Genomic DNA, 26451 nt, shown 5'->3' on the forward strand with positions numbered 1-26451 from the left:
AGGAGGTGGCTCTCCCTTCATGTCCTCGTGCCAAGTCTCCTGCTTCTGGTCATCGGGGCGCTTTCGGAGCTGCAGGTTGTCCCCAGGTGATGAGGTGACAGGCTTGTGGCATGCAGCTTTGTACCCTCAAGACAGAGTACTTGGTGGGAAAAAACAGAAAGCAGGAACAAACGAGCGAATAACTGTAGACTTTGACTTCACAGTACTGACATGTGATTCAAAATCAATAATTCTCAGAAGGCAGGGAGGATATGCAGTTCCAAGAAATAGATTTAAAACTAGAATATAATTTCATATTTAGAAGAGGGAAGTGTACATTATATATGCTTCTATAATTTATAGTCATAAATATTTATGTAATTTATGTTTAGAAAATGAAAAGGTACCTATTGTTTTCATAATGCAAACTTCAGAAAATAAAGCTCAAATGAATGCCTTTGCTTGATAAGGTAATTCTCAAGAAGGGAGGGGTAAAGCTTTTTTAGAGAGTTATATCAGAGTCTTTAGGGTGAACATTTTTAATTTTTATTAAAAGATGAGATCTAAATGCTTTTCAATTAGAAATAGGATTAAGTTCTCTGTAAAATAGTGCTCCTTTTATGTTTGTATTTAAAGTTAAATAAGGTAAACCAGTATCAGTGAGATACCTAATCACACACGAGGCATTTAACCTCAACAAATAACTATTTCTGAAATACAGATCAGTTGGGACGAAAGGGGTTGCATATCCAGAGAATTCTTCACTTTTTAATGGCATGGTCCCCTAATGCAGTTCTAAACATGAATTGCTCGTCAACTATACTCAATTTTTTTTTTAATGTCAACTACAGGGACTCCTGGCCAGCTCTGTTGATAGAATGTGAGACTCTTGATCTTGGGGTTATAAATTCAAGCCCCACATTAGGTGTGGAGATTACTTAAAAATAAAATCTTTTTCAAAAATGTTAACTGTACTCAGGGCACTTGGGTGGCTCAATTGGTTGGGCGACTGCCTTAGACTCGGGTTGTGGTCTTGGAGTCCCAGGATCGAGTCCCGCATGGGGCTCCCTGCTCGGCGGGGAGTCTGCTTCTTCCTCTGACCCTCCCCCTTCTCGTGCTCTCTCTCTCTCTCTCTCTCTCTCTCAAATAAATGGATAAAATCTTAAGAAAAAATGTCAACTATACTCAAAAAATAAAGCGTGAATTGCAAAGGAATAATTATATTATTTTATATACAAAATTGCTTGGTTGCTTGTCTTTCTCCTCCATTACACTGTAAGCTCTATGAGGATAGACCTCATGACTGCCCACTACTGTATCTACTAAGGTCCACCTCAGTGCCTGGCACATAGCAAGTGCTCGATAAATCTGTGCTGAGTGGATGAATGTGTTTCTTTAATCTCCTTTAATCGCCTCAGCTTCAGTGGTACGCGTTAAGCCACTTTGCCTTTGTCTCGTTTCAGTCTGTGATGCTTCTGTTACACAGCCAGCGGCGCTACATCTTTGAGTACGACCAGTCGGATTGTCTGCTCTCAGTCACCATGCCGAGTATGGTCCGCCACAGCCTGCAAACCATGCTTTCAGTGGGCTACTACCGAAACATCTACACCCCGCCAGACAGTAGCACCTCTTTTATCCAAGACTATAGTCGAGATGGCCGACTGCTACAGACCCTGCATCTGGGAACAGGGCGCAGAGTTTTATACAAATACACCAAGCAAGCAAGGCTGTCTGAGATTCTCTATGATACCACTCAGGTCACATTAACATATGAAGAGTCTTCTGGAGTCATTAAGACAATACACCTGATGCACGATGGCTTCATTTGCACAATCAGATATAGGCAAACAGGTTTGTTGTGAAAGGGTGGCAGTGGGTCAGTATTTTCTTATGACATTTTTGCTGGCCACAGTGTGACATAGAAGCAGTGACCAATCCCATAAATGTTCACTCTGGTTGTTAAATTATCTTCCGTTGAAAATTGAAAACCTATTATAGACCGAATGAAAGCCGATTCCTTAAATCCCACCAGGCATTTTCTCTGTCTCTGTCTCAGTTCTCAGAAAAGTTGAGATCTAAGCACCTCATCCAACCGTGTGCTCCTTCCTAACTCACTACCAGATCTTCCCAGAGATGCAGCTGCAAGAGTTGATCCTCCCTGAAACGATCTCAAGCCCCATGTAACCTCCCTAAGCCTCAGAGGATGGCAAAATATGTTCAAAGTCAGGACTTTGTAGCACAGGTTAAACGAATTGAAAGTACTTTCTTCGGTGATTATAACAAGAAAACATGTTGCTAGTATCAGTTTCCTCACCCCAAGGCACTGGATGGGCTGTTAATTATATAGTTCCTATAATTAAATTATTCTATAACTATAGCATACGGTACTTTTTTCATACTTACTGGCCACAACTATGAGCGTATATATCTGCCCAGGCATGAGATATCAGAAGTCAATCTCTAATTATCTTATTTTGAATGTAGAAGTATCACTACTAAAGGCACTGGCACTAGATCTTTCTGATTGCTCAACATTATGCATCTAGCTCTGTTCTCACTGCTTTTATTTTGATCCCTCAGGACCTCTTATTGGACGCCAGATCTTCAGATTCAGCGAAGAAGGGCTGGTGAATGCTCGGTTTGACTACAGCTACAACAACTTCCGAGTCACCAGCATGCAAGCTGTGATCAATGAAACCCCTTTGCCCATAGATCTGTACCGATATGTTGATGTTTCCGGTAGAACAGAGCAGTTTGGAAAATTCAGTGTCATTAATTATGATTTAAATCAGGTCATAACTACTACAGTGATGAAGCACACTAAGATCTTCAGTGCCAACGGACAAGTTATTGAAGTCCAATATGAAATCCTAAAGGCCATTGCCTACTGGATGACTATTCAATATGATAATATGGGGCGTATGGTAATATGTGATATAAGAGTGGGAGTAGATGCCAACATAACAAGATACTTCTATGAATATGATGCTGATGGGCAACTTCAAACTGTTTCTGTAAATGACAAAACCCAGTGGCGTTATAGTTATGATCTGAATGGAAACATCAACCTCTTAAGCCATGGGAATAGTGCTCGTCTTACTCCTCTCCGATATGACCTCCGAGACCGCATCACCAGACTAGGAGAAATTCAGTATAAAATGGATGAAGATGGCTTTCTGAGGCAGAGGGGAAATGACATATTTGAATATAATTCTAATGGTCTGCTGCAGAAAGCCTACAATAAGGCTTCTGGCTGGACTGTGCAGTATTACTATGATGGGCTTGGGCGACGTGTCGCCAGTAAGTCCAGCCTAGGGCAGCACCTTCAGTTCTTTTATGCAGACCTTGCCAACCCCATAAGAGTTACTCATTTGTACAACCACACGAGCTCAGAGATTACATCCCTGTATTATGATCTCCAAGGTCACCTTATTGCCATGGAGCTAAGCAGTGGTGAAGAATATTATGTAGCTTGTGATAATACAGGCACCCCACTGGCTGTGTTCAGCAGTCGAGGTCAGGTGATAAAAGAGATATTGTACACACCTTATGGAGATATCTATCATGACACTTACCCTGACTTTCAGGTCATCATTGGTTTTCATGGAGGACTCTATGATTTGCTCACTAAATTAGTGCACCTGGGGCAAAGAGATTATGATGTTGTTGCTGGCAGGTGGACAACGCCTAATCATCACATATGGAAACAGTTGAACCTCCTTCCTAAACCATTCAACCTCTACTCCTTTGAAAATAACTACCCAGTTGGCAAAATTCAAGATGTTGCCAAGTATACCACAGGTATAGAACTTTACACTAAACTTGAAATAACTCCATGGTGTTTATTACATGATCTCAGTGCCTCCGTAAATATACTTCCTCTTCCCACCAGCTAGCGCACAAGTTATTGTGCAGTCACTCTCTTCCTTAGTCTTCTAGAGTGAGCGCAACTATGCAAGTGGCATAAAACATGATGCTTTTGCATCCCAGGACAACTATTCTTTCTTTTTAAGCCTTCTGTTTGTAGATTTCACTCTTAAAACTTATATGAGGGGCACCTGGGTGGCTCAGTTGGTTAAGCGTCTACCTTCAGCTCAAGTCATGACCTCAGGGTCCTTGGAATGAGCCTGTGTTGGCCTCTTGGCTCAGCAGAGAGTCTGCTTCCCCATTCTTCCTCTCCCTCTCCCCCTGCTTGTGCTCACTCTCTCTCAAATAAATAAATAAATAAATAAATAAATAAATAAAAAAAATCATTTTTTTAAAAAAGCATATCTGAATAATTTCATACAGGAAAAATTCAGGATTATGTTCCATTAGATAAATCTAACATTGTGGTCTGTGTGGCCTCAGTACCATTACCATATTAAGAGTTTCAGTATTGTAAGCTGAACCTAGCTCTGTTATTACCCATGAATCAAAAGGCTTCCCATTTTAGAGCTGGTGAGAGAAGGGGGAATTTTATCCCTACCTTTCCATTGGCTGAACATTTAAAAGGCAGGCTTTCTACAAAGGTTGTAAAATATGGGCTTCGTCATTTTTTTTCTTTTATATTCTTTTATATTTTGTGCCTCACAGACATTGGAAGTTGGTTGGAGCTTTTTGGTTTCCAGTTACACAATGTTCTACCTGGATTTCCCAAACCAGAATTAGAAAATCTGGAATTAACTTATGAGCTGCTACAGCTTCAGACAAAAACTCAAGAGTGGGATCCTGGAAAGGTCTGTAAAAATTTTACCATCTCTATTTATCCAAAAAAAAACAGAAGGGCATCCAATACCATGATATGGCATTAACAAATACTTCCTTACTTATTTTTGAGTTGTCTTGAATATTCACTGAAATGTCTACAATTAATGAGGAGGTAGAAAAAAGCTTCCATGAGGAAAAGATCAGGGAGTTGGAGCTTTTAGAAAAGACAAGACTAACATGGGATTTAATGACCTGCTGTGGTAGACAAACAGGAGAAAATAAACTTTTAAAAAAATTCTGGATCAGGCTACCAAGGGCAATTTTGGATTCTGTATAGAGGAAACTGTTCACTGACAGACATAAAAGCTTCAGATTTCCAACAGTGAAATAATTTAGGGAGTAGCACATTAAAAGCATGGGCAGAACAGAATTAAATTATTCTGACAAAGAAAAAGTATGTAAGAGCAATGAAGTAAAAATAATAAATACTATAGGGATAAAGTCTCTGGGAAAATAAGAATACAAAACTATTCACAGTTCGGCAGATAATTTCATCAAGAATATGAGGTACAAATGAAAACAAGAGGTAACTGTTTCTTTCAGTTGAAAGAAATGCAGGAGTGTCTCTTTGCAGGAAAGAAAAATTACTTCAGCAAAATAAAACTGATGTTTGGATGGGAGGGCTTGAAATGTAAATGAGGGGTGCCTGGATGGTTTAGCTGGTTAAACATCTGCCTTCAGCTCAGGTCATGATCCTGGGGTCCTGGGGTCCCGTCGGGTCCCCTTGCTCAGCAGGGAGTTCGCTTTTCCCTCACCCTCTGCCCCTGGCCCCCCTACACCCACTCATGCTCTCTCTCTCTCTCTCTCTCAAATAAATAAAATCTTTTTTAAAAAATTATAAGGGAGAGGCACCTGAGTGGCTCAGTGGTTTAAGCCTCTGCCTTCAGCTCAGGTCATGATCTCAGGGTCCTAGAATCGAGCCCCGCATCAGGCTCTTTGCTCAGCAGGGAGCCTGCTTCCCCCCTTCTCTCTGCCTGCCTCTCTATCCACCTGTGATCTCTCTCTGTCAAATTAATAAATAAAAATTTTTTAAAAAATTATAAGGGAAAAACAAATCTAAATAGGTACTGTAGGCTTATTCTGTTTTGTAAATACATATAATATGAAAAAGTAATTTTGCAATTAAAAAGTAATTAATAGTCCTTTTTATAATTAAAAGTCCTTTTAAAAAATGAATCAAAATTTTGAAATTGCTGAAGCTTTGTTGTGGATACTTGGTGGTTCATTATTCTCTTTATTTCCTAGTATGTTTGAAAATTCCCATAATAAAAATGGTTTTTTTTTTAAGTCCACTTAAGAAGATTAGTGAATTTCTTGCTGATTTGCTGTGGTTATTTAGAAGGTCATAATCTGTTTAAAAGCAAGAATAATGCCATAAGCCGTCTCTACTCCTCACTGTGATTAATGTATCACACCACATACAGTAACAAACAGCTAGTCAGTATTAAACTGGTGAAGTTGAAATGTCTTTTTTTGGGGAGAGCTGCACCCACTTAACTTGAAGTGACTTCTAGTTCTGAGATTCTGTGATACCAAGTTTGAACATACTTCCTTATGTTTAACTCATCAAGACCTCAAGAAGTATATGCCATGTGACCAAGTAACCTGTTAGTCTTGTCTTTGCCAAATCTCTGGTGAAGAGATTCCGATTTTGGCTTATTGTGACATCACTTACTGGCACAATAAAGCAAGAAGGTGCTCTTCACAATGACCAAGCATTTGAACTGTGCTTTCTTCTTTCCTAGACTATTCTAGGTATTCAGTGTGAGCTCCAGAAACAGCTCAGGAATTTCATTTCCTTGGACCAACTTCCTATGACTCCCCGATACAATGATGGACGGTGCCTTGAAGGAGGGAAGCAACCGAGGTTCGCTGCTGTTCCTTCTGTTTTTGGAAAAGGTATAAAATTCGCCATCAAGGATGGCATAGTAACAGCGGATATTATAGGAGTAGCCAATGAAGATAGCAGGCGGCTTGCTGCCATTCTCAATAATGCTCATTACCTGGAAAACCTACATTTTACCATAGAGGGGAGGGACACTCACTACTTCATTAAGCTTGGGTCTCTGGAGGAAGACCTGGTGCTCATCGGTAACACTGGGGGGAGGCGGATTCTAGAGAATGGTGTCAATGTCACTGTGTCCCAGATGACTTCCGTGTTGAATGGGAGGACTAGACGGTTTGCGGATATCCAGCTCCAGCACGGGGCTCTGTGCTTTAACATCCGGTACGGGACAACTGTCGAAGAGGAAAAGAATCACGTGTTGGAGATTGCCAGACAGCGCGCTGTGGCCCAGGCCTGGACTAAGGAACAGAGGAGGCTGCAAGAAGGGGAGGAGGGAATTCGAGCATGGACAGAGGGGGAAAAGCAGCAGCTTTTGAGCACCGGGAGGGTACAAGGTTATGATGGGTATTTTGTTTTGTCTGTTGAGCAGTATTTAGAACTTTCTGACAGTGCCAACAATATTCACTTTATGAGACAGAGCGAAATAGGCAGGAGGTAACAAAAGAAATCTCTGCCTTTGCGTCACCAAAGACTGCCTGTTTTTAAAACATAAAATGGTTTATTGTATTGGTTTTCTAGATCAGAACTCTGTATATGTAAATATGGAGGAAAAACATATCCAACTGCCTTTCAATGTGACGGAAGATGGTATTTTAATATTGTTTGTTTAAACTCTTTAAGAAATGACAGAGATTTTTAGTTCTTGTGTGGCAGTATTCAAAATAACACAAGTAAAACAGCTAAAAAAAAGTTTTCAGAAAGCACCACTTTAAATCTGGGGAGCCATGCATATATGTTCAAATACAAAGGACCCAAGGTTCTCTATCTGTATTGTTACACGAAATTTCACGTTTAACTGTTGGCAGAACTTGTGGGTTATTTGAAAATGTGGTGCAACAGTATTCTGAACCTTGCGTTTCGAAAGACTGCCAGCCCTTTCACATTTTCCAGATCTGTTATGGGAAACGTACAAAGAAGTGTAAAATGTCCTCAGCCACCATCTCCCAGAGTCAAGACCCATTTGCCCTTCCTCCTTGATTATTCCTCCTTGCTTGTTAAAGTAAATGCCATGTTCTTGTGCTGTGTTTTGGCGTGCGGTGGCTGGGGTCGGCCTACCACGCTTCCCTGTGGGTGTGGTAACCAGACTGAAAGGCCACTATTTGCTTGTGTGTACATGATACCAAGGCAGCTGGCCAGTGTAACTTCTCCCACAAAACCCGTTTTGACTACATTTTTTTTTTTTTTAACCAAATCGTAAGCATAGCTTTTATTGACCTGGGTAGGAAGTTCTCCTTTATATATAGGGTGTGTTTTGCTTAGAGTTTCACAATAGTCATTCTGTATTGATACACTAATCCAATGGTTTTGTGCACACAAAAGGTAATTTACTACAAATGATTCTGCCAGAAAAAAATAAGAGGCTTTAGCAGGCATACATGCCTGGGATACCAGTAAATATGTTCACTACTAGTGCAGAAATTCACAAGAGCCAAAACCTTTATAAAAACAGACCTAGTAGTAAGACAAAAGGAAAGTACCAAAGGGAAGACCAAACCAAACATCACAGTAGTCGTCGCCACATTGGCTCATCCCACTTAGATTTATCCTTCAAATGTACAATTCTGTATTGAACATCTCCCAGCCACAGTCAAGAAATTTAATTAAGCGAACCCTTTCCGATCTAAAACATTTCAGCTCATTATAGAGAGGCAGACTGTTTTTTACTAAAATAATTTATATGGTCCGTTATTTTAGTTCTCTGTCTCTACCCATTTATTTTGATTTAATCATCTGTCCTGCCTGGGAAAATAACTATTTTCCAGGAAGGGTTATTTTGTCCCATGATCAGTTAAACTTTGGAAAAAGACCAGGATTAGTGGTAACATCAGCTGCAGTTTCTCAATCGTTATGAATCCTAGAGTAAAAAGAAGCCCCTTGGTGAGCTGTGAGATTTGTGCCCAGTGACAAAGAGACAGTTGGTAAAAACGCTGTGTAATTGTAAGTTACCACAAATGAAAATACATGACAGCACAATGCGGCCTGTTGAAAATTCCCCTGAGCCAGCTTCACCATCTTTCATCACTGAGTCTGCACATTTGCTATGTCTGAAGGAGAATTTATGATGGAATGTTACAGTTTGGATTCTTTCCAGCTACTACCTAAATGCAGTGTGAGGTCATTGCCTTGCTCTGTGATGACAGTCTTCTCTGAAAATATGCAATGTCAGAATTCAGGCTCCCATTAAGGTTTTTAAAGAGTCTGAGTCCTTACTCCACCAAGCACAAGGAGGGTAAGGCAAGCGCCTGCACACAGCAGGAAAGGGTAGATTCAAACATTTATTTCATTTTCAAACACTTCACATTGGGATTCCACATGTATTCCGAGAGAAAGACAGAGAGAGGTGATTCATGATAAACTCCTCTCTCTTTTTAATTGGAAGCACACCAGCTCAGGCGATTACTGATACACACTACAATCATATTACTGTGTTGTTTGTTTTTCCCCTCAACTCCTGAATCAGGTCTGTGTTAGTGGTACAGTATTTATTCAGGACGGGATTCTAAAATTATGAACAAACTTGTTGAAAATTTGAATACCTCCACACCAGCCTAAAAATGGACCTTAAGTTCCTAGAACCTCTGATGTTCTTTTAAATCAATGGAAAAATAATTTGCGAACTGTATATAGAGAGTGCATTCATAAATGTGATGATGTATTTTATCACTAATCTAAGATGTCAATATTAGAGTCTATTTTGCTTATATTTTAAGCAATTATTATACTTTTTTGCAATTCACTGATGATGAATCATTTTCGAACTGCTTTAAATATCCATTAGAAACAAATATTTGAAGCTTTTACTTAATAGTAATTACCTTGAACTGTGCATTTCTAGTTTGTAATACATATTTATTTAGTTTGTGCCTTTAGTTTCTTAAAGTTATATTTGTATTATATTCAGGAAATGCACTTTTTATCACTTACAGTTGTGGTTTTAATACTGCCTTGAACTACTGTTATTCTCTTTACCACTTCCAAAGTTTTTGGGAGGAAAGAGAAAAAACCCCAAAAGGTTAGCACCAATGAACAGTAAATCTAAGAGAAACATTTTGGCATTTCTTAATAAGAACATGGAGATACTGGGTACATCGTTCAGCTGAGTACAAAGTATGCCTTCATCGTTTCGTAATTCTGAAGTCTAACTTAATGAAAGAACAATTCGTTTGCATTTCCTGGTGAAAGTAAATGCATCTTAAAGTGAAATAGTTGAATTTCTCATTCCCAGAGCACAGGCAGCTGACCCGGCACAGCCAGACACCATTCAAGTACGTTCGAATGAGAGCGCCCTAGTTGGGGCTCTCGTGAAGAACATTCTGGGTTGGAGGCAGGGAATACTCTGTGGTGGTTTCTTTTTCCTAGTTAGGCCCATTTTATTTGTGCTGTTTTGTTTTGTTTCGTTTTGTTTTTCTCTTGCACTACGGTCTAGAGATCCAAATGAACTGCAAAGTTCGCAGCTTAACATTGAAATCCATTTCTTTTTAGTTGTCATTATAATCATTATTGATTAGAAGCATGACTCCTGAAGGAAAGGGAAATAAAGCCCAATTCATCCCAATTTCTAGCAAAACACTCACCATATAAATAAGCGTATTTTTATTTTTAACCCAGCAAAATATTGTATAAAATAAGCGTGTCCTTTGCTGTCAATTTATCTAGGAGATCTATAATATATAGACTATATATATATAATATAATATATATAAAACATAGCCAAATGTATAAAAACTTGACAATGTATAATTTGGAATTCACATGCTAACTACGTAGAGAGGTATAAAATTGAATGATAATTTTTCTAAGATTTTTCTTTTTCATAACTGTTAACACAGTTTCAAGCACTCTATCATGTTATTTCTACTCTTTCTTTTCTTTCCTTTTTTTTAAAATCTATTTTTAACCAGACCAAGCCCCACTGTAATATCACCTGAGAGAGTCAGGGTGAAGTTTTTGCATTTATAAAGATACATTCCTGTAAGGTGATTGTAATGGAAGCCAAAGTACAGTAATCAAGTATTGAAAGACACTTTGGCAGAGACTGGAGTGTATTCTAGCTTGTGGAAAGACAGAAGGCTACAGATTGGATGCAACATTCTTGTTTTCTTGGAGGAACTCACATACACATAGCTGACCTGACTAGTACTTCAGATCTCAGACTGCTCTTCCACAGCCTTCTGTAAGGTTCTTTATTCTGCAAAAGAAAAATAAAAAAACAAAAAACAAAAAACATAAAAAAAAATTTAAAAAACACAAAAAAATACAAAAAAGCAAAAACAAAACAAAAAAACAAAAAAAAAACAGAAAACAACAAACAACAAAAAAGAATTCAACCACAAAATAGTGACTGTTATTTCAGTGTGTCCTTCACGTGAAAGCTATTAAGGACCAAACCTACTACTGTGTGTAAGAAGAAATTACTTCCTAAACAGTAACTGAAAATAGTTAGTTCAACTTGCTGTGGATTTTGTCTTGGCAGTTGTCATCTTACATTATTTGTCAAAGGAAATGTGTTTGGCAGTTAAAAATCTTTCCTTAGATTTAGTGGTGGACTTTAACCTCTTAAATAAATGTTAGTATATCAGATTGTGTCCTTGAAAAATATTTTACTTGTATGAATCATGACAATGTCTAAATCTTTACTCTTCTTCTGGCAAAAGCATCGGTAAGAAAGAGGGTGAAAAGAGAAGTATAGCCTTTACGTCAGAAAAAGATTCTTTTTAGCTGCTTACTTTCTCATGAACAGTAAAGATGTTTACAGTGTATGCCAAGATTTTCAGTTTCTATATAACAACAGTTAGAGGTTCTAATCATACTGAAAATTGTGTTATAATGGCCTGAGCCATGTTGCTAGGAAACAATAGGTTCCAATTTTGTATTCCTGCTCTCACTCCTGTGCTGAAAAGTGACTGGATACTGTACAGGTTCATGTTCTCTGGCTGCGGTTAAATGGTCTTTTGCATTTTGCTCTGGCTTTCAGGCCAGAAGCATGCATTTTTCTACAAGAGCATCACAACAACATGCTGTAAATATTTAAAGTTCAACATTACGTGTCGATATTTGAAAGAAAAAAAGTACTTTGAATATTTCATTTTTAAAAAATAAAATTGCAAATGAACACGGTGTCCCATTTTATTCATGCGCCAAACTGCATTCTGGAATCTGTCTGGTCACCTGAGAATTGAAAAGTAGCTCCCTAACAGGGAACAATAAAACCGCATCATCTTGAAAATGAAGGTGCAGAAATCCAAAAAACACTAATCCTAAGCAGATGTCCCTTCATTTTTATGTTTCGTACAAATAGGATCTCTGACACAAATGACCATTTAATAAAAAAAGAAGAGTAGCTGTTCCAAGTTTAAATGCCTCTAAGCTATTACTTTAAAAAAAAAAAAAAGGTTTCTTTCTCTTGTGGATGCTTTTCTGAGCAATGGAAAGAAAATGAAGAATTGCAAAACGGGTGGGGAGAACAAAGCACGCAGGTGCATTGGCATAAAAGCCAATGGGGGAGCGAGGCAGTCAGGAAACACTAAAAAATAACAGCTCGAGGGTCCTGGGAGATCCCAATGGCCATTTGGCACTTATTTTTCACGTGAAGATATTTATGAGTGACACTGGGAAAGCAGGCCAATAGATCTTGCAAAATTCAACTTGATAGTAATGAGGCACCCATAGTCCAAACAACCTGTTTGTTTCTGAAACTTGCTTGGAATCCTGGAATTTACATCACGCTTAAAAGCCCCACTGCCTTTTTATTCAGTGATATATACAGTAGTCTCCCCTTACCCCTGATCTGCAGTTTTGCTTTTCAGGGTTTCAGCCACTCACAGTCCCGCAGTCAGCCACAGTCCAGAGGCAGGTGTCCTCCTCCTGACGTTGTCAGAAGGTTAAGAGTGGCCTAATGCCGTCACAGTGCGTGCACCAACCCCTCGCTTCCTCTCATCACACAGGCATTTTACCACCTCACATCATTGCAAGAAGGGTGAGCGCAGTACAGTAAGCTATTTTTAAAAAGGCTGAGACCAGGGACGCCTGGGTGGCTCAGTTGGTTAAGCAGCTGCCTTTGGCTCAGGTCATGATCCCAGCGTCCTGGGATCGAGTCCCACATCGGGCTCCTTGCTCGGCAGGGAGCCTGCTTCTCCCTCTGCCTCTGCCTGCCATTCTGTCTGCCTGTGCTTGCTCTCTCTCCCTCTCTCTCTCTGATAAATAAATAAAATCTTAAAAAAAAAAAAGACTGAGACCACATTTGTGTATCTTTATTATAGTATATTGTTTAAATTGTTGTATAGTCTTATTAGTTATTGATGTTAATCTCTTGCTATGCCTAATTTATAAATTAAACTTTGTCACAGATACATACATATAAGAAAAAACATCGTATATGTAAGATGTGGTACTATCCACATAGTGGGCCTACTGGGACAGATAGAGTGAAAAGATTCGTGAAGCAGAAGACAATCCCAATTGCTCCAACACAACCAATCAGCAAAAGGCCATGGGGTCCTCGGGAGGTGGATAGAAGTGTTAGTATCACTTGGTAATTAAAAAAAAAAAAAATACCCACCCCACCCAACCCTCAGTGTGCGGAAAGAAAGAGGCAAGAGCTCCTACACCGAAAGAATTATTAAACAAGAGAAGACATTTCTCCATATTTCTTCTCTATTCACCCTCACTATTAGAGGTCTTTGAATTTAAATTTTTAGCAATACTACTTCCTTAAATTTATATAATTTTAGCACCTCAGTAATCCTGGGAGGTGAGCAAGCCTTCATTGTTCCTACTTGGCAAAGGCAATGATAGTAACAGACTGACTTACCCAAGGTCACACGGATAATCTGGCAAAGCTGAAGAAATTCAAATATCAAATGTTATGTTGATGGGCTCTCTCCAGTCAATCACTTTTGTTATATCTTTGTACATAAAAATATTCATTTAAGAGGCCAACGACCTAATGATGACAATTCTGCCTCTTACCACAAGTTTGGCCAATGACCCCAGACTATGAAATTTCCCAAAGTAGGTAGTTTAACTTCACCTCTAGCTGCAAACTCTAAAATAATGTATCCCATTTACTGTGAGGACAAACATAGGCGAAAATGTTGAATTTATAGCTCTCTAACAGGAACACTAGGCATCTTGTAACCTTGAAATGCTCAAGGGCAAATCTGGATTTTATTATTAATAGATTCTGGATTCTGAACTCAATAAAGTGACTCAAATAAAACATGAGCTGATGTCTAAACACTCTTAACAGATTTTAAAACTATTTCTCACATTTTTAATTCTCTATCCGTTCTACCACAAATAATATCTTCAATTCATTTATAAATTCATTTATACTAGGAAGCTTAATCAGAGGCATCCTCTGTAGACTTCTTCTACCTGTGTACGACCACAAAGCTTACTTGCTTGTAATAGCCAAACTGACAATTACCTAAGCTTGTCTCCCTTCCTGACCTTATCTCTTAAGAACAAACTCAGAGGAAATGAATGAGTGTTTGATAAACTGTCATGTTCTTTGTGGGCTTGCTGACACACTTTTTTTCTGAAGAAAGGTGTACACTTGGAAATATATGTGCATTTTTCTATCTTGACTCAGCATCTTACAGGTATATGTTAGCATGGCAATATTTTAGATATGGCAAGGATATGACCTTTCTGTAAAGCCGCAAGCTATTATGTACTGGAAAATAACAAGAATGCTTATGCCGCGAGAGAAAAAGTGAAAAAAACTTTATGAGTAAAAGGCCAGCAGAAGAAGACAGTGGATAGGCACATCAACTGGAAAGTTTGACAGTAGCAGACTCAGAAAAGAACTTACCTTTTTCAAGGAACCTGTCCAGTAAGATCAAATGGCTTTCACCAATGCTTTGTTTAATATATTAATAGCACTTATCTCTGAATATTTTTAAAAAATATTTTAAGACAAATTAGGTAAGTAAAGCTTTCAAACACTTTATTGAAATATGAAAGATCATTAACGATTCAAAAAAGCTTTTTCAAAAAAGACTCTGGTAAAGAAACATGCAAACATAATTCATATATTTGGGATTATTACAGAAAGAACAAGTCAGAGAGGGTGAAAATTATTTACACCTATTAAAATTTAAACCCAAGCTACAAAAAAGGAAAAATTATCTAAACATATGCATTTTGTTTTGAAAGTTGGCTTTCTGAATTCCTTTGCAAAGTTAAAGTAATGCCTTTTTTTCTAGAAATGGTAAAAGGCCCATAATACATTATTATAGCCCAACTCCACCTCTGCACTCCCACTGCAACCATCTTAAATACTCAGACACCAGATCTTGCCAGTGCACGGAGAGTAGCTCTGTCTCTCGGCAGTTCATCCAGCTCACCCCCACTCCTGCACAACCCAGAATGCCAATGTATTAGTTTACAATAGAATCTAGCATTTTCCTCCAGACCACGGACCAGAGTATTTGTGTTGACTCATTCTGCCTCTAACAACAGATCCACCTTCACAGTTGAGAACCTCATTTAGCATGTGCTTATCCCCTTTAAAGGACATCTTTTGCTCTTTTTTGTGTTACTTTTTTTTAATTGTTACTGTTTTCTTGTCCAACTAGAGATGGAGCTGCCTGAGCCCAGGGGGCTGGGTGTTTTTACTTCTCTACCCCAGTGCCTATTGTGTTTGTTGAATTCTAGGAGCCCTGAAACAACTTCATGTATAATCAAATCACAAAAGTCATAAGGATATACGTGTGAGAAAAAATTTATAAATATCTGTCACTGTGTAAAATCTTGGCTCTCACTTAGGTTGCCATCACTTGGAGCTAACTGTTAATAAACAACACAAGCATAAGGTTTTCAGGACTCCCATAAGGCTACCTCATCGGGAGATCACTTGTAAATCAGCTACTCGTGAGCACAGCTGCTGAAGTTCCCTTTCAAAATAAGGTTTTACACGGAGTACCAACAACTGGGGTAGAGGTAGATGAAAAATCCTGTAATATCAAATGTAATCAACGTTTAGAGCATATTTTAAATTACGGGCTTTTTAAACTCCAGACTGGTCTGTGGATTCTGCTATCCAACATCAGAACACTAGGCAAAAAAGTTGCTTTTAAAATTAAACAGAAATTCTTTCTTCTTTATCCAGTACTTTTTTTTTTAAACACACAGCGCACAACTTCATAACTCCTCAAACACCCTACAACACCATAGTCAGTGGAGAGCGTGATACTTAATTAGAACCACACATGACAAAGACGAGGGACGAGAAACCAGCTTCCTGCCATCTAATCAAGAAAGACATTTTAAAATCAGTAGCTGTCAAATAATATTTCACTAAAAAATGATGCGTTTGAGAAAAAACAGGATTTTTTTATTTCTATTTGGCAAGAATTGATATTAATCTTTTATAAAGTATCATTATGCTTTAAATCATTTCCTATTTGTAAATAATACTGAAAAATAACCTTATTTCAAAGCTCCACATTATCGGCAAAATCCATTTCAGCTTTTACATCACGCTAGATACTTGCATTACAGGACTATGATGGTTTTAGAAATACATTTGTAGCTCACTGAACTGTATTATCTACAATATATAAGACTTAGCATATATTTAAATTATAGAAAATAAAGTACAAGGTATTTGATTTTTCTTCACGGTGCTTTCAGGAAGACATCAGGATCTTCTCTTCTCCCTAAAGAAAAATAATAATAAAAATCAAGAAAGAAATAAACTTACAAGCTATTAAAATTACAGGTTAACTGGAACTTATAATCATAAAATTTCCAATGGCATAAAGCTCACAAAGATATAGCCCAGTGATATAGCTCAAGCAACCAGTACTTAAAACTGAATTGTAAAGAATGGAATACAGAGCAGAAAAGAACAGTTTGTAATTGTGATGTGTAATTTGTAAGTTGGCGATCTATTTACATCTCTATTATAAAGGCTAACTACTCATTAATTTAATTCAGCACTTAAGTCTAATTGTCAGTTTATGCCTGAGCCTGGGTCCCTGTCAAAACAGGACATAACATCTCATTTTTCTAATCATAAATATTTATTGTTTCAATCTAGGCATATCCTCTATACTCCAACCAAGTGATTAACCCCTTTCGGGAGATGAATAGACAATCACGCATTTGCAAACGTTGTCCAGTCATCTGTCGTCCCCTTGATACATACGCTAACATAGCTTTGCTCAGGAGATATTAGCAACGCGTGCCTGTAGCATGACAACGTGTACTGATTATGTCTCCTTCGCTACCATAAAATGTCATTAATTCAAGCACCACAAATTCAGAAATGACGATCTCGTGGGCCACTCTAACACTAGCCTTTCCATGCCCGAAGGGAAAATGCAGTTTACTAGGCAAAGGTGAAGGACAGCCCAGGTGTTTTCAGAACTGTGTAAGTCCCATCTTTCAGGCGTTTTGTGTCTGAGTTAGTGAAGTGAAATGGTACTTCTGTTTTGGCAAAAGGGACAGTGGAGACCAAGATGGGAAAAGAAGGATTTAAATGTCATCAAATTCTTTATATGTTCCTGGAGTTTTATTAAAAGTTTACAATAGAGCAGATTGAAATCATAGCGTGTGCATAGTTCCCTCTCGCTCCATTGGCTGGTAACACCTACTTCCCCACTGCATGATTCTTCCAGAACGTCCCATAAACATATATTTATGAACAGGTTGACTCATGACCCTGAGCTGCCAAGCCCTGTAGAAAAGTAACAGTAAACCATACCTGTAGCACCTTGTGAACACTTCTTCTCAACTGGATACTGCAGAGGTATTACAATACCTTGATCTGGCTTCTGAAATGCTGAAATGAGATTTTTTATTTTCCGGAAAAATCTTTTATGAACCCCAGGAGCTGTCTGGAAAATAAAAGGCCAAGCAAATTATTCACCTACCTCCTAATGACACAAAGAGGCCTACAAAATGTGTGTGGGGGGGGAGGCTTAGAGAGGTAACACGTGTGTAACTTGTTCAAATAGTCGAAAACATAAGGAAGAAGGAAAAACAACATTTCTAGAAGAGCTTACTTTGGTTGGCTGAATTTCCCTGCAAGAGGAGCTAATGAGCTGTCATTTCAGCTCTCCCAAGGGTGGTATTAGTTTGTACAAGCTCTTGCTCCTCACCCAGGCCTTCCTGCCTGCTACCCATCACACATCCCGAGCCTCTAAGGGTATACAGGCCATTACCCACAATGAATGCACCAACAGAGACGATGCAGTTAAACACAGAAGGAAACACAGATCATATAGGTCATTAATAAAAAGCCTAAAAAACCAAACCAACAACAGCAAGCCAGCCTCCCCATCATCATTCCACAGTATGGAATTGGTGTTGTTGTTGTTGTTGTTGTTGTTTTGTTGTTGTTGAAAGCTGTTTCTCAGCTATTCCATCTGGAAAATTTTTGAGGAGGGAGCTGTTTGTTAGCATTTAATGAGAAAACAATGAAGAAAAATGCTACACAGGAAATTAAAAATTGCCCGTTAACGATACACACAAACACATAGCTAGGTAGTCCCCCGACTCTCAACTCACAATGCATCCTGCCTCATCCTTCATGTAAAATTTTTTTCCTCCTCGGGGAAACTTCCCTATCCTCCCCAAAATTGCTCTCTGCCAACTCCTCACCATGACAAGGTTTTCTCTATGACGCGAAAATGAAAGACTCTATAAGGTCACCGTTATTTATTTGTTTGCTTTTGAAGAGATCATTATTTGCAAGTGACTATTAAAATGTGTTCCTTTCCTGACATCAATTCTCTGGTGAAGGCACTGCTGAAAACAACAATTTCCTGCAAAAGCTTATGAGCCCAGCTTTAGGCAGCAGCTCAAAACTGTCATTTTACATAAAATAAAATAGTATTGCTATAAGCAATTGAACAATGACTAGTTTTGGTGTTGTTGTTGTTGTTGCTGTTTTGTTGTTGTTGAAAGCTGTTTCTCAGCTATTCCATCTGGAAGATTTTTGAGGAGGGAGCTGTTTGTTAGCATTTAATGAGAAAACATGAAGGCTGGCATACAAACCTCCGCCAACTAGACTAAAAGCTAAAGACGGCACGCTGTCCATAGTAACTCGCAGTCATTTCCTACACTGGGGCAAGTAACTTTTTTTTTTTTTGAAAGCACTGAAAAAGCTCTTTTTAGCTTTAAATTAGTGTCCTCTCAGAGGCTCACACAGCTCGGAGCCTCTGTAGATGTAGAACACTCTCCCTCTCTGCTCCACCCTTATGGTCAACACACCTTCCCAGAACTGGGGGCACCTGGGTGGCTCAGTCAGTTGAATGGCCAACTCTTGGTTTCGGCTCAGGTCACAGTCTCAGGGCCCTGGGATCGAGCCCTGCATAGCGCCCTGCATTGGGCTCCGTGCTCAGCAAGAACTCTGCTTGAGATTCTCTCTTTCCCTCTCCCTCTTCCCCTCCCCATACCCTTCTAAAAAAAGTAAACAAAGCAAAACAAAACCAAAAAAAAAAAAAAAAAAAAAACCAGAACTCGAACCAAAAAAAGAACCAGAACTCAACTTGAGACCTCATCCAAAATACCATGGCCGTTCTTACAGAGCTCCAAACAATTCTTTGGCTCCAAGACAGAATCTCTAAATTGCACGGTAGGTCAGAAGCACAAAATACCTCCTTGTATCTTTCTCACAGCACTTTTTCAATTCCAGACACTTTCCCATCATTTGCCTCCACTATTTCCTCATAAATCGGCAGTGATTTGGCTGATTTGCTTGTTCCCATTTGACAGATAAGAAAAGGAATATACAGGGATGCCTGGATGGCTCAGTTAGTTGAGCGACCGACCCTTGATCTCAGCTCAGGTCTTGATCTCAGAGCTGGGAGTTCAAGCTCTGTGCTGGGGTCATGCTGAGCATGGAGCCTACTAGGGAAAAAAAGGAAGGAAGGAAGGAAGGAAGAAAGGAAGAAAGGAAGAAAGGAAGAAAGGAAGGAAGGAAAAAAGGGAAATCCAAAGGGATAATTCAGCTTGCCCGAGGTCACACAGATAACCAGAAGCAGAACTGGCTCTAGATCCCAGCACCCAGTCTTCTTTCAGGCCAATACCCGCAATGAGTTCACCAACAGAGAGGGTAAGACCAAAGAGTTTCTAGAGAAGTTAGAGTCACCAACCAGAAAAGAAACTGTACACTCCCCCAGTGTGGAAAGATTTCAAACCACACATCTTTTTAGCTGTTCTTGTGGCTTGTAAAACCATTTATCAACAGAAGCATCTTTTTATGGGGACTTACATGCAGTTAACACTTGATTATCCACACTAACAAAAAGGAATAATAGCACTGGATGTACAGTTTGAACATGGGATGTAATGTGTCACTGGCAAATGACTTTCCTAAATGATAGTGTTTTGCTTAGGTTAGTAAGTAAAATTATTTAGCATCTACTGATCTACTGATGATCAAATATCCAGAAAAGCCCAAAGGCACTGAAGTCCACAGGGAGAGGTTAGATTTTTTTTATTTTACAAGATACTGATGACAATGCACATATTAATAAATCATAGTTGACTATGTGTAGAATTCTCTAAATCAACAATTTAGCAAAATTTTAGCCTGAGTCTCATGAGATAAGTTAATACACTAGGCAACGATAAAACCTAAAAGTCTGTCTAAAAGTAGATATTCACATAATATTTGTCTTTCATAATTTGGGGGCTCCAGATTTCTTTCAAAAAAATGCAGTGTTACTGCCATGATTTTTCCTGCATTGTGGCAAACTAAAGCATTGTTCCAAATAGCAGTATAAATATCTGTCATTTAACCAATTTTGAAAATACATTTACCACAAGAATTATACCACTGACAATTCCCATTCTGTCACTGAACTCAGCTATTGTTCGAATTTGCACACATCCCATACTGCCACCTCTTAGTTATCCATGGAAACATGTTTTGGATCACAGCTGGTCTTCAATATGCTCTGGAGAAATTTCTTCCAGTCAGGTGATATGAGCTCTGAGCACACACACTAGTTTAATATTCCCTTTGCAAAAACATAACTAAAAAAGCAAATTTAGTAGATAGAAAAAAATGCAATATGCATTTCAAAAATAAATCTAAAGCATTTTTTTAAAAAACTGTTTTCCCTTTGGAGAAAACATGCCAATCTTCTGCTCTCTTGGTGCAGATAATTACAATATTATTGTTTAAACAGGGTTAGACCAGACAACAGGATGAAAGGACATTTATGTTCCCTTTCTTCCTTAACATGATCACAAGCCTGTACGAATCCACCTATGATGTTATACCTAAGTATAACATTTTAAACAAATTTAAAGGCAAGATTAGCTAAACCCTAATAATTTAAGAATATTCTTTCCATAAAGAATATTCTTCAGCAGCCAAAGGCTACTTCTCTAGGGAGAAAGGCTATTTCTAATCAAAGTATATGCAAATATATATGTATATATCACACACAACTATTCTTCATGATAAATGAAATTTAATTTCTTATTCAATCCGCTCTGCAGTGCTGCAGAGAATTTTAAAATATAAATGGGTATAAATCGTTTTGATTAGAAATGTTATGGCTTTGCCTCTAATTAGTATTACAGCATTAATTATCACAGATAATTATAAATTAATTATTAATTATAATTAATTATTATTAATGAATTATTTACTTACGATATAAAGCAAGAACATGTTTCAAAACTTGCCCTAATTCTTCTCTGTAGTTCAAAACATTTGTAGTCTGCAACCTGGGCTTTCTAGTTTACTGATGAATTTGTAAATGTTAGAGCTATTTTAATTTTTTTTAAGTCTAGGCTTTAGAATTTCTTAAGCGTATAGATTGAGTTATTAACAGAGGTTGATATTCACGTTTATGTTTTCAAACAGCTCATAATAAAGTGCTTTCATCATAAAGACAGTCTGTTTTTAAAGACTCAGAAATCCGAGAAAGCATGTGAGGTCAAAGGTTTCAGTTGTAGAGGCCTCTACATTGGTAAGATGTGAGATCCTAACCTGGTACATGGACATAAATTCACTCTGCAGGCATTACGTGCAATGGTATGGTGATTTTCAATGTTTTCAAAGCCATCAGAGCCCATTTTTCTAATGAATTCCTATTCGAGCCCCCGTTGATAAGCAAAACAAAAGCAAACCTCCTCTCCCTCTGACCCCCTACCCCCACCACCCCATGGTACCCCAGTGGAAGAACCTTAGAATTTTGCAGAGCACACCTTTAAAACCACTGCGATGTTCCCTCTAATTTTATTCTGCCTGCCCGTGGCCTTTCCACATGGCCCAGCTGGGAGTCTTACTTCCACACAAAGAGCAATATTGATTACTAATCCTTGGAAAACCCTCCCTTCTTTGAACTCCTATGCTAGATAATATAGCAATTGACCATATACAATCATATTGTCCAGCAGTTTGGGTGAGCTCACATTTTTGAGGGCTTTCTATGTATCAGGTCCCATGGCTAAGAGCTTTCTTTTACATGCATTATCCCATTTAATCTTCAAAATGAGACCTATGAGTAAGGCACTATTTTTAGGCTCATTTTACAGATGAAGAAATTGTTCAAAGAAGAGCTAAGTAACCTGCTCCAGGTCATAGGTGAGGAGGAGGGGGGACCAGACCTGGAACCCAGATCTACCTGATGACAAACTCTGAGCTCTCACATCACTATCTCCCCAAGTGTTTTAGAGGCTCTTAGAAAACAAGAGTCGTGTTTTTTAATCCACCATAGAACCAGTGTTCATATTGGTACCATTCGGTAAATAATTGCTTATTTAACCATTTTACACATTTTGTATATGCTTTTTAAAATTTCGCATAGGCACTAAAAGTTTGACACAATGCTTCAATTTTTTAAATATTTTCTCCAAAGTGAGATCATTCTATACAATGGTGGCTGAACAGAACTGGGACAAAAATTATCTAAAGCCTTTTTAATGATCCATGAACAATTCTGGGTTGGAGCTTTAGCGATTTGAATCTGATGAATATTGGGGAACGTAGGATTTGACAACTCTTTTAAAAAACCAGGCTAAATTTAAAACACCCCTCTGATACCCCCAGAAGCAAAAAATAAATAAAAGAACTATACCTCAGCACTCCAAGAACCTGTTTCTGTCTGGGACACTCGGTATGTATAAATGTAACCTTGATACCTGTGAAAGAATAAACTTCAGTTACTGAAACATTCCAAAAGATAAACAGATGCTCTAAATTTGAGCTTGACTATTCCACATAAATGTTACATATACAGGGACACACATTATATGGCACCATTGCATTCATAGGAAGAAAAGCATGGGGGATCGAACTTGCTTGCGTATTATATCTGGCTAATCACTGTTTTTAGAGAGCCTCTTTTATCTTTTCCCTTTTTTAAAATATGGGAGTTCACACTCTTAAGGATTTGTCTAGTTGAGAGACTGGACAGAAAGAAACTAGAGACCTGCTATAATTAGGAAAAACCATGGATTATTAAATAGATTGGAGGAAGTATAGTCTTATTTTTTAAAGATTTTATTTATTTGAGAGAGAGAAAGAGAGTGCACATGCAGGAGGAGTGGCAGGCAGAGAGAGATCAGGCTTCCCGCCAAGCAGAGAGCCTGACATGGGACTCCATTCTGAGACCCTGGGATCACGACCTGACCAGAAGGCAGACGCTTAACCGACTGAGCCACCCAGGTGTCCCCAAAGTATAGTCATACTACCTTTAAGTACATATAGAGCCTTAAGGTGAAAAATATTTCACTGGGATAATGTACTATCAGGTCCACTTAAGAGAAATAATAATATTTAATTATAAATATAATACTATATTTCTATAGTATTACTACTGTGATTACTTTACAATATAATATAGTAATAATAGAAATTTGAATTAGAAAGGACTCCTGGGGCACATCGGTGGTTCAGTTGGTTAAACATTCAACTCTTGGATTCAGTTCAGGTCATGATCTTCGGGTCATGGGATCAAGTCTCCGTACAGCTCCCCACTCAACACGGAATGAGCTTGTTCCTCTCCCTCTGATCCTTCCTCCACTTGCTCTCTTTCTCTCTTTCTCTCTCAAAAATTAATAAATAAAACTTTTAAAAAGACTCTCGCTAAGCTTTGCGCAGTGGCAGTATGGTGGCCAATGGGGTTTATCCGAGGTGCGATCATTGCTAATTGAAAAAGACTCCTGCTAAAGCACTTGAAAGCAGCTTGTCCTTTGGGGTAAACATTCTCCACCATCATGCAGTGTATAAGCATACTGTACAACTATAATTGATGCCACGAGTTATAGATGCTGTATTAGTTTGCTTTGGCTGCCACAGCAAAATACCATAAGCTGGGTGGCTTAAATAAAGAAATTTATTTTCTCACAGTTCTGGAGGCTGGAAGTCCAAGATCAAGGTGCTAGCAACATAGCTTTCACTCTTGGCTCATAGGCAGCTGCTTTCTTGCTGTGTGCTCATGTGACTTTTCCTTGTGTGTGCATGTAGAGAGACGTGTCTCTCTTCTCATAAGGCTACCAATCCTAGGATTAGAGCCCCACCCTTACGGCCTCATTTAACCTAAATATATTCCAAAGGCCTGTCTCCAAATGCAGCCACAGTGTGGGTTAGAGCTTCAACATATGAATTTGATGGGTACACAATTCAGGCCACAGCACATGCATTATCACTTTCGGACCCCACAACAATCCTATGAGCTTTATATTGTGAAATTAATCTTATAGATGAGGACACTAAGACTTTGAGAATCTAAGTAACAAAAACCACACTACTGATCCAGCAACAAAGATGAGATTTGAATCAGGCCTATTTAACTCTAGAGCCCTAGCTCTTGGTCCCATATTGTAATGGATATAGATTATAATCTAACAAATTTTACTTCATAGAAAAGTAGGTTAAACTTTGTTCTGAATTATTTCAAATTATCAGTAGGAATATGGATCAAATTCTCTGGATCAAGAGTTTTATGTTAAACATTTTCTGATTGTTATTTTTAGGCACAGGTTTAAGTCAATATAGATTTTTGGTTAGAATACATGCTAGCCATCAAAAGAAATGAAATCTTGCCTTTTGTGATGATGTGGCTGGAACTAGGGGGTATTATGCTTAGCGAAATAAGTCAAGCTGAGAAAGACAACTATCATATGATCTCCCTGATATGAGGAAGTGGAGACGCAACATGGGGGATTAAGGGGATAGGAGAAGAATCAATGAAACAAGATGGGATTGGGAGGGAGACAAACCATAAGAGACTCTTAATCTCACAAAACAAACTGAGGGTTGCTGGGGAGGGGGGTCAGAAGAGGGTGGTGGGGTTATGAACATTGGGAGGGTATGTGCTATGGTGAGTGCTGTGAAGTGTGTAAACCTGGCGATTCATAGACCTATACCTCTGGGACTAATAATACATTATATGTTTATTTAAAAAAATTAAAAAATAATTTTAAAAAAGAATACATGCTAAACCCTGGTAAAAATAAATGTATTCAAACTTTGAAGAACAGATGATTCTAAAGCATTCTAAACAGAGGGTCATCCTCAAGCAATTGACTTCACTTACCATCAGTTCCCTTTAGAACTAAAAGTCTTTAAGGGGCACCTAGGTGGCTCCGTCAGTTGGGTGTCCACCTCTCAGTTTCAACTAATGTCGTGATCTTGGGGTCCTGGGATTGAGCTCTGTGTTTGGCTCTGTGCTCAGTGGGGAGTCGGCTGGAGATTTTCTCACTCTCTCTCCCTCTGCCCCTGCTTGCTCTCTCTCACAAATGAATAGAGAAGATATTTGCAAATGACAGTACAGACAAAAGGCTGATATCCAGGATCTATAAAGAACTCCTCAAACTCAACACACACAAAACAGATAATCATATCAAAGAATGGGCAGAAGATATGAACTTGGGGCAGAAAAGATATGAACTATGAAGATATATAGTTCATATGAAGATATGAAGATATATAGTTCATATGAACTATATAGCTATATAGTTCATATGAAGATATGAACTATGGGCAGAAAGATATGACACTTCTCCAATGAAGACATACAAATGGCTATCAGACACATGAAAAATGTTCATCATCACTAGCCATCAGGGAGATTCAAATTAAAACCACATTGGGATACCACCTTACACCAGTTAGCATGGCCAAAATTAGCAAGACAGGAAACAACGTGTGTTGGAGAGGATGTGGAAAAAAAGAACCCTCTTACACTGTTGGTGGAAATGCAAGTTGGTGCAGCCACTTTGGAGAACAGTGTGGGGATTCCTTAACAAATTAAAAATAGAGCTTCCCTATGACCCCGCAATTGCACTCCTGGATATTTACCCCAAAGATACAGATGTTGTGAAAAGAAGGGCCATATGTACCCCAATGTTTATAGCAGCAATGGCCACGGTCGCCAAACTGTGGAAAGAACCAAGATGCCTTTCAACGGATGAATGGATAAGGCAGATGTGGTCCATATACACGATAGAGTATTGTGCCTCCATCAGAAAGGACGAATACCCAACATTTGTAGCAACATGGATGGGACTGGAAGAGATTATGCTGAGTGAAATAAGTCAAGCAAAGAGAGTCAATTATCATATGGTTTCACTTATTTGTGGAGCATAACAAATAACATGGAGGACATGGGGAGATGGAGAGGAGAAGGGAGTTGGGGGAAATTGGAAGGGGAGGTGAACCATGAGATACTATGGACTCT

At 38.6% G+C, this 26451-nt stretch overlaps 2 protein-coding genes and 1 pseudogene across 4 annotated transcripts in view; 2 read left to right on the plus strand and 1 right to left on the minus strand.

Moving 5' to 3' along the window:
* TENM1 (teneurin transmembrane protein 1) overlaps positions 1-10447 on the plus strand; it is an 805114-nt gene extending 794667 nt beyond the window's left edge. For all 3 annotated transcript variants that reach the window (XM_059385607.1, XM_059385606.1, XM_059385608.1), the window contains exons 31-34: positions 1443-1830; positions 2560-3780; positions 4555-4697; positions 6474-10447. In XM_059385607.1, coding sequence (XP_059241590.1) covers positions 1443-1830; positions 2560-3780; positions 4555-4697; positions 6474-7232 — 2511 coding nt within the window. In that variant the 3' untranslated portion in view covers positions 7233-10447. The remainder of the gene's footprint in view (positions 1-1442; positions 1831-2559; positions 3781-4554; positions 4698-6473) is intronic.
* Positions 10448-14718: 4271 nt separating this feature from the next.
* Positions 14719-26451, minus strand: part of SH2D1A (SH2 domain containing 1A) — a 24815-nt gene continuing 13082 nt past the window's right edge. Inside the window, exons 2-4 of the mRNA XM_059385610.1 lie at positions 22846-22909; positions 17508-17640; positions 14719-16458 (exon numbers count right to left, since the gene is read on the minus strand). Coding sequence (XP_059241593.1) covers positions 16418-16458; positions 17508-17640; positions 22846-22909 — 238 coding nt within the window. The 3' untranslated portion in view covers positions 14719-16417. The remainder of the gene's footprint in view (positions 16459-17507; positions 17641-22845; positions 22910-26451) is intronic.
* Positions 23859-23940, plus strand: LOC132007881 (U4 spliceosomal RNA; annotated as a pseudogene).

This window comes from Mustela nigripes, chromosome X, assembly GCF_022355385.1.
Source record: "Mustela nigripes isolate SB6536 chromosome X, MUSNIG.SB6536, whole genome shotgun sequence".
In the NCBI taxonomy this organism is placed as follows: Eukaryota; Metazoa; Chordata; class Mammalia; order Carnivora; family Mustelidae; genus Mustela; species Mustela nigripes.